Source organism: Vombatus ursinus, unplaced genomic scaffold (genome assembly GCF_900497805.2).
Source record: "Vombatus ursinus unplaced genomic scaffold, bare-nosed wombat genome assembly UNPS02014786.1, whole genome shotgun sequence".
NCBI classification, from domain to species: Eukaryota; Metazoa; Chordata; class Mammalia; order Diprotodontia; family Vombatidae; genus Vombatus; species Vombatus ursinus.
The window spans coordinates 1,558,628-1,570,687 of record NW_020954564.1 but is presented as its reverse complement, the minus strand read 5'-3'; the positions used below and the strand labels follow the sequence as shown (position 1 = coordinate 1,570,687).

General features: G+C 47.6%; 1 protein-coding gene across 2 annotated transcripts; it reads right to left on the bottom strand.

The window, feature by feature from the left end:
- On the bottom strand, positions 1 to 11,427 carry LOC114047342 (syntaphilin-like). 2 transcript variants are annotated; one of them, XM_027868143.1, is made up of 4 exons: positions 11,237 to 11,427; positions 9,173 to 9,280; positions 7,918 to 8,067; positions 1 to 1,923 (listed from the first exon to the last, which is right to left on the bottom strand). In XM_027868143.1, the coding sequence occupies exons 1-4, from the start codon at positions 11,410 to 11,412 to the stop codon at positions 708 to 710; spliced, it is 1,650 nt and encodes a 549-aa protein (XP_027723944.1). In that variant the 5' UTR covers positions 11,413 to 11,427; the 3' UTR covers positions 1 to 707. The 2 variants fall into 2 exon arrangements, with proteins under 2 accessions (XP_027723944.1, XP_027723942.1); XM_027868141.1 differs by lacking the exon at positions 9,173 to 9,280 and having other exon boundaries at positions 11,237 to 11,299.
- Between the last annotated feature and the right edge of the window lie 633 nt (positions 11,428 to 12,060).

Below are 12,060 nucleotides of genomic sequence, written 5' to 3'. Positions count from 1 at the left end.
ATGTCAGGGCAGTTTCAGTCATTACTTCCCTTTTCCCCCACCATTCATTTCCAGAACCAACCTGGGTTGCCTATGAAGGCAAAGAGAAGAAAGCCATGTGTTCCCATTTCCCAGCAATTCCAATCCCTATGCCATGTGACCTTGGGCGAGTCATTTCCTCCACTGGAAGCAATAATACTGACCTAACAGTCAAGGGAGAAAGGACTAAGAAGGTAGTCCCACGAACACTGAGGACCAGCCAGCTTACTCAAAAAACAAATACAGAACTGCCTAGGGAGAATGTCAACTGGATAGGAGGAGTTGGGGTAGCAGAGGGAGACAGGCATTGTGGAGAGGAAAATGGAAGCTGAAGTCCTTTGCTGTCTTCCTTCAATGGGAATCTTCTTTCCAATGATAGAAGTTGGCAGTATCCCAGCTTCAATCAGATCTATCCCGTCCCCCTCTCATTCTATGCCATAGAACCCTCCCTTCCTGCCCCAAGAGGCCAGAGGAGCAGCCACCTGCAGAACTTCAGACATCCCCAGGCTATCCTGGCCTACCCAGACTATGGCCTCCCTATTTTGGAAAAGCTAAATAAATTAAGATGATGACACTCCGTGCACATGTGAGTGTGAGTGTGTGTGTGCGAGAGAGAGAGAGGGAAAGAGAAAGACCTACAATCAGTGGTCAGACCAGGCTGTGCCTGGTTCCCAGGGGTGGGTGGCCAGTCACAGCTGGGAGCTGCCTCCGGTGCCCACAGGCCCCGAAGTGCTCACGGAACGGCAACTAATCTTGCGGATGGAGTGCAAGGCCACTGTGCAGCATCCCCGAAGCAGGGAGCTGATATTGTATATGGGCTGGCCTTGGCGCCGCTGGGACCGGCACAGCCAGGCCACTGTTGGCACCGCGGGCACCACCACTGCCAGGAGATCCACAATGAAGTGGCGGCTCCAGTAGCTTTTAGGCTCGGGCGCTACCTCGCCAGCCTCTTCATCCACGGGGCAGGAGATGCTCACCGACGGGTTGAGGTTGGGCACGTGTGGGGAAGGGCCTTGGGTCACTGGAGCCATTGCGGGCTCCTCTCCTACTGTCACCACCACTGCTGAATTAGGGTCAGCTGGTATCAGGTCCATTGGCCCTGGGAAGCCTGAGGGCATTTCTATGCCAACCCCTCCGTCCTCCACATCTGGGGCTGGGGTCCAGGCTGGGCTAGGGCCAGGGCTGGCCAGCCCACAGGCCTGTGACTTCATCACTTTCTCCAGGATAGTGTCTAGGTCAGGCTGGTAATGCACAAAGTCTGTCTGGATGGCCCGTTCTTGCATGCAGCTGGCCTGTACACCAGCCTCCACACCCCCGCCGCTGCCTCCCAGCAGCTTCTCATAGGTGGAGCTGTTTGGAAGTCGGGAGCCCAAGGTGAAGGAACTCTGCAGGGAGCCTTCATCCGGGCCACAGTCCACCCCAGAAGAGAGCAGGCTGCTCGCCTCCAACAGTTCCGTCCGGCTCAAAGTGTCATCGGCAGCTGCAAAGCCACTGTCCCCCACCTCTTCTGTGGATGCACTCTGAAGGTCAGCATTGCGATCTCCAGGGGCCTGATCACTCAGCTTGGTGTAGGTGGAGCTTCGGGTTAGGGATCGGGCAGGAGAGCCCCCTGAGGAGCCCCCAGCTCCGTCCTCTTTGACGGTCCCATTCTGGGCCACCTCCATGCTATGCAACAAGGTTTCCAACTTCTTGTTCTGGATGTTAATGTCAACAAAGTATTTCTGCAGCCCCTTGTCTTTGTCTATGAGGTTGTTCTTGACTGTGTCAATCACCTGCTTGAGCTGCCGGATCTCCTTGCGGGCCTCCTTGAGAGCCAGCTGGGCCTCCACCCGGTGGCATTCTTCCTCAATCCAATCCTCTTGCATACGAGACAGCTGAGTCTTCAGGTCATCGATCTCTGAATCCCTGTAGGCAGATTGGGGGGTGGGGGAAGGAGAAGGGTGACATACTCACCCCACCTGAACTTGGCCATGGGTCCCCAGGATCTAGATCCAGAAAAAGTAATAAAGGTCCAAGCAGGGCTCTTGACTGATTAAAGGTTGGGGGTAGGGGTACAGTAGCTTTTTTGGTTGCTAATGACTTGGACAGAATCGAGGAAATCTTTCTAGTTCCTACTTATCTTTTCCAGGCCAAGAACAGTGTTCAGGCTGCAGAAATCCTCCCTACTTAAAGACAGAACTTTTATTTATTATCTTTCCCCTGAAAAACGTTTGACCTTCTGGATCAACTTCTGTCTATGGCCCCATCGTTTACTTAAACTCTCATGTTCTTAACTTTCCCTTTTATCTTTTGACTTTTCCCTTCTCTTTCTGTCTCTTATCTAACCCATTCCCATCGCCTGCTCTACTACCCTTCTCTTCCTATCAATTCTACTTCCAGAAGACTTCTCCAAGCCATCCTCAAGTCTTGGAGCCAAGTCTCCATGACTATTACCATAGTTACCAACCTGGTGTGGCTCCTCACTGACACCTATTTCCTAAGGAGGCAGATCTTCCTGCTTCCACTCTCTCGACCCCCTTCAATCTATCCTTCACAGCACTGTCAGAATAGTCTTCTATACTGATCTAGTCACATCACTCCTCTGCTCAAAAATCATCAATGGCTCATTACTGCCAACTGAGTAAACTTTGGATTTCTTTGCCTGATGTTCAGTGACCCCCTATAATCTGACTTCAACCTACTTGTCTAGCCTAATTTCACATCATTCTGCTCCACACACTCTATATTCCTTTCAAACTGTATTACTCACTCTTTGCTACTTGAACATGGCCTGCATCTTACTACCCCCACGCCTTTGTTCATGAATTTGCTCAGAAATTCCCTATTCTAGTATTTCCCAACCTTATTGGTCCAAAGGATATTTTGGAGTCTAATATATTGAGAGATTGAAAAATGCTGGGCTGGGCAGCCTGAGGATCGGAATGCTCCTGGAGTAAAGAGGGATTGGGAAAAATAGGGAGTATAAGAGAAAGAGTAGAGGGCACTGTTTAGAAGAAGTTGGTGATACTTGTTTGCCAGACATAGGATGTTGGAGTCCATGATGTGTGTCAGAAATGGAGGGTGAAGAGGACACTGGAAGTTATGTGTAATGGGCATGGAGACTAGGAGCCAGTGTCAAGAGGGAAAGGATGGGGCTGAGGTACAAGGTTGGGGGAGATGTAACTGAGGTACACTGAAAGGCATCTCTTGCTCATTGGGTCAAACAAGGGAAGCCTGAAACCAGATATGCTGCCCTGTGGTTGATGCTGCTAACTTTTCATGCCTGAGTGGGTCCTATTCCTAACTCCCACCAGCCTTTGCTGTCATCAAAAGTATCTTAGAGAATCCTTATTCAAATGGCACACACCACCATGAGGGCTCTATGGGAAATGGTTTGGGAAATGTTGATCTAGCAGACTGACCTACATCCATCAGGGAAGTTCTCAGACTAGAACATGGAGATGATGTGATAGATGAGTCTGGATATAGGCAATAGGAACACAGGGCATATTACATGTGCCAAATTAAACAATAGGATTGAGGAGAAGGGTTAACAATACATTTATATTTGCTGTGTTCCTACCCCATATCTACACTTTTTTTTCTGGGATCCCATGATCCAAGCAACCACTCAGGTCATCAAAAACTCAACAGTAACAAAAGCCATTTAAAAAAAAAAAGCGCAACATTCTCATGGGATTGGGAACAGGTACTTTGTTATCATACCCAGGAATCTGTCTTAGAGACAGGAAACAAAAAGTCAGGGTAAATGGGCACTTGTCTAAATGGAAAGGTGAAGATAATCTCCTAAGAGACCCAGTTTCTGCCATAGATGACCAAGGGAACTGAGGACATAAAGAACATGCTCCCCCTCCAGTCCCTTTAGAAATGACATCATACAATTGTTTCTCAATTGAACAAACACTTTGTAAACTCCCACTGTGTTCAAGGTACTTTTACATGTCTGGGTTAAAACCTTAACATGTTTCTGTTTAAAAATGATTTTTAAAAAGCTATGTTTGGAGGAAAGGGATATGGGCCTTTTAACTGAGGCAGACTTTAAAAGAATTCTTTTCATAGGAACATACTTCCAAAGGTTTATAATTTCCACTCCCATGGTGCCTGATACACAGATCACAATCCCTCCATGCCCCACGGGCCAGTGTCATGAGCTGCTGTGGTCACAGCGGTCAGCCCTTAGTGGCTAGTTGTAGGAGTGAGAGTCTCTGAACTTAGCAAGGCTAGGCCTTATATGACTGACATCCTGTCATTACCACGCCTGGACTCAAAACTTTTCCAGGCAGGAGGACCTTCCGAGAGTTTGAGTTCCATGGGCACACCCTTCAAGCCCTTATTGTCACCTCGATGCATATAGGCAGAGGTACAAAGAACAACTAAGGGAGAGTCATGCTTAAATTCATGACTGGCAGAGGACAATACCCCTACCTGTTGGCAGGGGGAAGGTCTCTCTCTTCTCTGGCATATTCGTGGCTCCCCTAACAGAGCCATCCATCCCCTATTGCCATGGTTTTTCCCCAGGCTATCCCTATTCCATCATCAAAGTTACTCCTTAGAATACTTAGCATCTCTTAAGGCTCAGCTCAGGTGCTGTCTTCCACACAAGGCCTCTGCTGAGTGCCCCCACCACTGACGGCTCTCCCTATCCTGAAATTATTTCTTAACTTACTTCGTAGCATGCCCACGTTGCATTCCTCCAGTAGGTTCAAGCTCCCTGGGGGTAAAGACTTTTGTTTTTGTTTCAGCATTCCCAGTAATTAGTTGGTTCCCTGTATATGGTAAGCACTTAATAATGCCTGCTGAATTGAATTCTTAAAGATAGAGTGGAAGTTATTTGCTTCGAATTAGCGTGGCATAGTGGATAGAGTACTGGACTTGGAGTCAGGGAGACCTGGGTTCAGATCTTGCCTCCAACACTTACTAGCTGTGTGATCTTGGGCAAATCACTTCACTTCTGAGCCTCAGTTTCCTCATCAGTAAAATGGGGATAATAATGTTTGTAACTCCTGCATCACAGGGTTGCTGTGAGGCTTAAATGAGATATGTATGGCACTTTGCAAAGCTTTATGTAAATATCAGGTATTGGTATTACTTCCTAAAAGCCTAGGCATATTTCTTCATGATAAGAGAAAAGAATAAAGAAGAAAGTGACAGGCAAAGTCTATGTTTTCCTCTTTAGCCATGGCAGTTCTTTTTTTTCCTTCTTTTTTTTAAAAATAGTACTTGAGAAGGGAAGAGACTAGAAGAGTTTAAGAGGGAACAGGATACATCCATAAAAAGAATGGAAGGAACCTTGGACCTGAGGTGAAGGCTGCCTTGGCTTGATACAAGCTGCTTCCCCACCATAAGCCTCAGTTACCTTATCTGCAAATGGGGATAATAACCTGTGCACTACCTATCTCTGAGTTTATTCAAACTCTGGGATGCCATCATTTTGGGGGCATGGCACCAGATGCCTATAGGTCGATATTTATTGTTTGGCAATGGAAGGACCATTGGACTTGGGAGTCGGAAAGCCTGAGGTCAATTGGTAACCCTGCCCCTTATTAGCTGTGTGACCTTGGATGAGTCATTTCCCTGCTCTGGGCCTCAGTTTTCTCATTTGTAAAATAAGGGGATTGAACTAGATATTTTCTAAAGTTCTTCCCAGCTTTAACTCCTATAATAAGCTATAAAGTACCATTTCCAAATGAGCCGCTGCTGCTGCTGCTATTGGAAGAACCATAGGAATACAGATTTAGACCCAAGAGGACCTCCAAGGTCACCTAGTCAGATGGTAGCTAGGTGGTGCCAGGAGTCAGGAAGACTTGAGTTCAAATCCAATCACAGGCATTTATTAGCTGTGTGATCCCAGACAAGTCATTCAACCTCTATTTGCCTCAGTTTATTCAAATGTAAAATGGGGATAATAATAGCATCTACTCCCCAGGGTTGTTGTGAGGATCAAATGAAATAATAATTATAAAGCACTTAGGAAAGTGTCTGGCACATACTACATATTATATAAATGTTGGCTATGATGACAATGAGGATTATAAACTATAAAGTACCATTGCCATATGAGCTGCTGGTACTAATAGAAGAATTGCAGAAATACAGATTTAGACTTGAAAGGAACCTCTAAGGTCACCTAATCATGTGGTAGCTAGGTGGTACAGAGTGCTAGGTTTGTAGTCAGGAAGACCTGAGTTCAAATCCAGCCACAGACACTTATTAGCGGGGTGACCCTAAGCAAGTCACTTTACCTCTGTTTGCCTCAGTTTCTTCAACTATAAAATGGTAATAATAACAGAAGCTACCTCCTAGGATTGTTGGGAGGATAAATTAGGTAATATTTGTAAAGTTCCTGGCACATAGTGGGTGCTATAGAAATGTGACATCATTATTATTATTATTTAATCCAGTTGTCTCATTTTTACAGATGAGGAAACCAAAGCTCAAAGGTTAAGTGCCTTGCTCAATGTTATGTGGGTAGTATGGAACAGAACTGGGATTTGAACCCACGTCTTTTGACTCAGGAGGTTATGCTCTTTCCAGTGCCCCATTAGGGGACCCAGAAATAAGTCACCAAACTCCCCAGATGGAGCCATGAAGCTTCAGAGAAGAAAACTTAAAATAATTAGGGAGTTCCCTTCAGTCAAAGATGGCTCTGGAACCTGATCACATAACTGAGTTTTAAAGAAATAAGGGGTAAAGATAAGCTGGCTCTTGTGAGGACTGAGGAGACAGCACAGACACAGAATAAGATCCAAGGGTAGTTAGTGGAAACCTCCCAAGTTCCCCACTGAAGCAGAGGCGCCCAGGGAGGAAACCCCAGCACCATATCCTGACCATCGTTATGTCTGCCCAATCCTACACCTGACTCTCTGGTTCCACTCACAGGCCCCTACACAGAGAGAAATGCTTGGTGATTTGAAGAAATGATAGAGGGGTGGAGAGAGGGTTGGGGACAAAAGAGGCAGTCAGAGGCATCACACAAGGGAAGGAGAATAACAGTGTCCAGCTTAAAAAGGGGGAAATGGGACTGGGGCTTAGGTGCCCAGAGGAGCTGAGTGAAAGGGACTAGAGGATTGTAGGGGAGGGAACGAGGCTCTGGCCACTGCCTAGCCCGGGTAACTTGGCTCTTGACCTCCTTCCTAGTATTGGAGAGAAGAGGAAGAATGGAAGCTTCATTCAAACCAGACTTACATCCTCCTTCGAAAGCACTTTCTCAGCTTCCTGATTTTGCTCACAATGATTCCCATGTTCAGAATCATTTCCCTTCTTCTCCCTAAAGAAGTCCTTCCTGATCCCTGGAGTTAAAGTCTAAAATATCCCCCCTCCCCTGCCTCAAATTCTTCCCTCCCCCAATTTTGAAGACCTCCAATGCTGGAGAATCCCTAACCTCCCAAGGCAATTGCTTTGGATGGCTCTAATGATTAGAATGGTTTTTCTCATATTGAGCAAAGAAAAAAGCTTTCTCTTTCTAAATCCACTCATTGCTCCTATTCTGTCCTCTGAGGACAAGCAGATTCAGTCTTTATCCCGTGATAGCCCACCAGAGAGCTGAAGCAGCTGCTATCATGTTCCTGGACTAAACATCCCCTTCGTCACCCTGCATATAATGTGTGTTATCAAATCTAATCTGCATTACACTCACCTATGTCCATGTTTTCTCTCCCCTAATACACTGCGTCCATCTCCATAAGGGCAGGGACCTTGTTTTAATAATCTTTTTAATCTCTCCTCTGCCCTGGCCCTCCATAGAGTAGGCGCTTACTTGTAGTAATGAATGAATGAATGGAAGAATGGAGGTGAAAGCCTAGAGGGTCCGTACATACTTCTATTGGTCCCAAGGGCCACTACTGCTTCTAGCACCCAGAAGAGAGTGGGCAAAGGTGCCGCCTCATGGCACCCGCTTACCTGTCCTGAAGTCGATCCTGTGTGTCTTTGAGCCGAGCCCTCAGGTGACGGATGCAGACCTCCTTTTGCTGCAGGGGCGTCAGGTACTGCTCTGGAGTGGGAGGCTTGATGCCATGATTATCGCTACACAGGGTGTACTTCATCGAACGCCTGGAAGATGGGGTGGTTGGTCACTGGCTGCTTCTCCATTTTGTCAACCCTATCTCCAGAGCTGATGGATGTCCTGGAAGGTCTGCCATTATGCCCAGGGGCCAAGCACAGTTCTCCATCGTAATTACCTCTTCCTCCATCACCACTATAGAGGACATAACTCACTACCTACGAACTGTGTGACCTTGGGAAAATAATTTCTCTCAGAGCTTTAGTTTCCTCTTGTGTAAATGGGGACAGTGATACTTGGCTACCGTGTAAGCACCTCAGGGGAGGTGGAACCCGAAGAGGGAACTGAGTGTGTATGGTATCAGACTCCTTCCACTTCATTGCCACCTTCGTCATAATTCTTTGCCTATGCCCCTCTCATAACATACGCATGTGCACAAACTCACCTGATTATACCTCCACATACACATACCTATTCACATGCATACAGACACATGCACAAACATGCACAAATAAACACGTATAAAGAGATGTACACATAGCTCACACACACCTACCCATTCACACACATGTATGCATGTATACTGAGATGCACATATACACACAGTTTACAGGTACATGTACACATGAATCAGCTGGCTCTGGACACCTGGCCCCAACACCTCAATGCCAATCAAGGTGATGGGGGAGGGTAGGTATGTGGATGCCAATAAGCTTGTGCCCAACAGTCCATGGATAACATGTTCTCATGCCTGGCTCAGGGTTCCAACCCCACCAGGGGAAGGGGCAGGGGCCCATGTGTATGATGCACAAGAGAATGAGCCTCTCCAAGTTACCCAATACTCACCCCCAAATGATCCCCTCAACCCAGGACCTCATGTCACCTGGCTCTAAGTTTTCTTGGCTCTGCTTTTCTTAAGAAACCAATCTTCTCTACTGTGTAACAATTATTTAATTTGAGCTTCCATAGCCCTCTAGAGAGGGCACTATTATCCCCATTTTACAGAAAGAGAAATAAAGGCTCAGAGAGAGGAAAGGACGTGCCCAGGGTCACATAGCTGCATAGTGGTAGATGAATGAAGAGAAGGCTAGGCTACCCACACCCAGGGTGTCAAGGCCCAGGATGAGGAAGGGACAATGAGGAGGGGGCAGTTACCTTGGCGTGGGGCTGCTGTCACTGCCCTTATAGGAGCCAGAGTTGCTGCTGCTGCTGAGTGAGGAGGTACCATAGGTATCCCGCATGCTGACAGGGGGTGAGGTACGCCTGGAGGCAGGAAGAAGAGGTGGAGGCCCAAGCTGGGTGTCAGAGGATGGTGAACATTGAGAGAACACGGCCAGCCCATTTCGTCCATATAGCCCCCGGCTGTGGGGCGATCATGGAGGATATATAGACAGGGGCAACAGAACAGACAGTGGAAATCGAAGTCAAGGTGGAAGACAAAGCAGAGGGCAGGCCTCATAGTTCCCCCAAGACTATTCCTCCTTACGCAAAGCCAGCCCTATCTTGTTCCCATCACAGAAACATAGAGAGGCTGTGGTATGTCAGCACTTAGAAGAGCTTTAGGGATCATCTAATCCAACCCTCTCATTTTTCCAATGGGGAAACTGTGGCTCGGAGAGAAGTGACATGCCCAAGGTCACACAGCCAATAAATGGCAGAGCAAGAAAACATGTCTCCAGAGTAATTGAGTGGTATTCTGCTCGAAGTCACTGATAAGAATGGTTCCCAACATCCAATGTCCCCTCAGAGGTGAGAAAAGAGCTCCCTAACAAGGCCAAGAGCCCAGTAAGAGATTCCTATGATAAGGGAAGCAGAAAAAGAGGAAGAAGAAAACATAAACAAGGCTGTGTGTGTGTGTGTGTGTGTGTGTGTCTGTGTGTGTGTGGTGTGGGAAAGGAGACAAGAAGATAATATGTCTATGGAGACCTAGTTATTATAAGCCAAAGACAGGACTACCCTCCAGTGACAATGCAGCCCTCACAGCTATGTGCTACTTTAGTCATTTCAAAGCATTTTCACATCCAATATTTCATTTAGCCACATGACATTAGTTAAGGGTCTGCTTCTTTCGGGGCCTCTGGTTCCCCATCTGTAAGATGGGAATATTAATGATACTCATACTATCAACCCAACAGAATTGTGAGGATCGATTGAAATAATGTATGTAAGGCATTCTGTCAACCCTTCAGTGTCATATAAATAGCAGTTATTACTATTATTATCATCAACATTTAATCCAACTCCTCCATTTCACAGATGGGGAAAATTAAGACCCAGAGAGAGGATGTGCCATCCAAGGTCACACAGTGAATCCAGTGCAGAGCTAGGACTCAAACTCAGGTCACCTTATTTAGTCAGGCCTGCTTTCTTTCAGCCTGGGGATCTCTAAGGCCCCTTCTAGGTGCTCTATGTTTTGTAATCCAGAGGAACCAGATGTGAATTTACACGTGATCACCAGGCCAACATTCACTCTAGCTTTAGTTGGGGAGGGTGGAACAGAAAGAGAAAAAGAGAGGGAGAGAAACAGAAAGGGAGAAAGACAAAGAGGGGGAGCAGTAGGAGAGAAGGAGGGGAAGGAGACAGAGAAGAAAGAGATATAGAAAAAGATGGAAGCAGGAGACAGAGAGAAGAGAACAAATACAGAGAGAGTGGGGCAGGGAAGAGAAAGGGAGGGAGGGGAGGTAGAGAGGGAGAAATGGGGGGGAGATAGAAGGAGAGAGACAGAGAGAGAAACAAACAGAGTCAGTGAGGGAGAGATGAGGAAGGAGAGACCAAGAGGTAGAAAACAAACAGGAGAGACAGAGGAGGGAAAGGGAGGAAGGGAAACAGAGGGGCGGAGAATGAAGGAAGGAGACAGAAGGCAGAAACGGTAGAGAGACAGAGATGGGGAGATACAGAGAGAGGTTGGAGAGTTAGAAACAGGGGACAAAAGAGACAGAGACAGAAAAAGACAAAAGAGACAGAGCTAGGACTGGAGTCAGCTGAAATGAGACCCTAATATTTTAGAACCGGAAGGGGCCATGAAGATCACCTAATGTAATCCCTTAATCTGACAGATGGGGACATCACCAAGGTCACGTAACAAGTCCATAGTAGAACGGCCCCATTCAGCCTGGGGGTGGGGATGGGGACCAGAGGCCAGCACTAGTAAAGATTCATACAAGGCCCTCCCTCTCAGCTCCCAAGTCTGCAGGGCATAGGGAGGAAGGGGTAACTTACCTGCGAGATCCAGTGGAGGGCCTTCTGCTCCCAGGCAGGGACATGGCCATGAGGCTGCGGGTCCTGGTGAGGGGCGGGATGGGTGCCGCGGCTGAGGAGAAAGGGCGGGTTGGGACGGCCGGGGGCAGGGCCGGCCCTGGCCAGGTCATCCTCTCGCTGGGGCCACCGCCTGGCATGGCTGCCTCACCTCCTCTCACCCCTTCAGGCCTTGGACAGGGCCCCTGGCTTACCCTCGGGCTGAGTGTGCCCTGGGCGGAGGAGGCCCCTGCTGCCTCAGCCTGGGAAACGTATTTAAAGACAATCCTCCTTTGGGACTGTTCCCTTTCCCCCGATCTAATCCAACTCTCCCGATTTTATAGATGGGGGAAACTAAGGCTTAGATTAAATGATACAATACAATGAGTCAATAGTAGAACAAGGACTAGAGCCCAGGACTTTTGACTCCTAAGGAAAAATTTTCAAATCAGAAGGCATCTTAGAGATCACTTTGTCCAATTCCTTCCCCCGCACCAATGCACATACACACACACACACACACACACACACACACACACACACACAGAGACATTTTACAGATAAGAAAACTGAAGCCCAGTGAGAAGTAATTTGTCAGATACATCACGCACACATTGAGTTAGTGCCAGATATGTGAGTAGAACGGGGACTCCTGATTCCCACACCAGAACTCTTTCCAGTCCTCCCCCAAGGCTGCCTCCCTTGGTTTTGCTCAGACTAAGTCCCTGAGCCCTGACAGCTCCAGCAGCCCCTTGCGCCACACCCTGGATGCTCCCCTAGCTGTCCCAGCTTCTGCTTCCTTAAGGAAG

What these genes read in the sequence shown, in the direction of transcription:
- LOC114047342 (XM_027868143.1), bottom strand. Translation starts at nt 11,412, where the DNA reads ATGCCAGGCGGTGGCCCCAGCGAGAGGATGACCTGGCCAGGGCCGGCC. An exon ending in CCCTCCACTGGATCTCGCAG is followed by an intron (nt 9,281 to 11,236) that starts GTAAGTTACCCC and finishes TCCTGCCTCCAG; the next exon opens with GCGTACCTCACCCCCTGTCA. An exon ending in CAGGATCGACTTCAGGACAG is followed by an intron (nt 1,924 to 7,917) that starts GTAAGCGGGTGC and finishes ATCTGCCTACAG; the next exon opens with GGATTCAGAGATCGATGACC.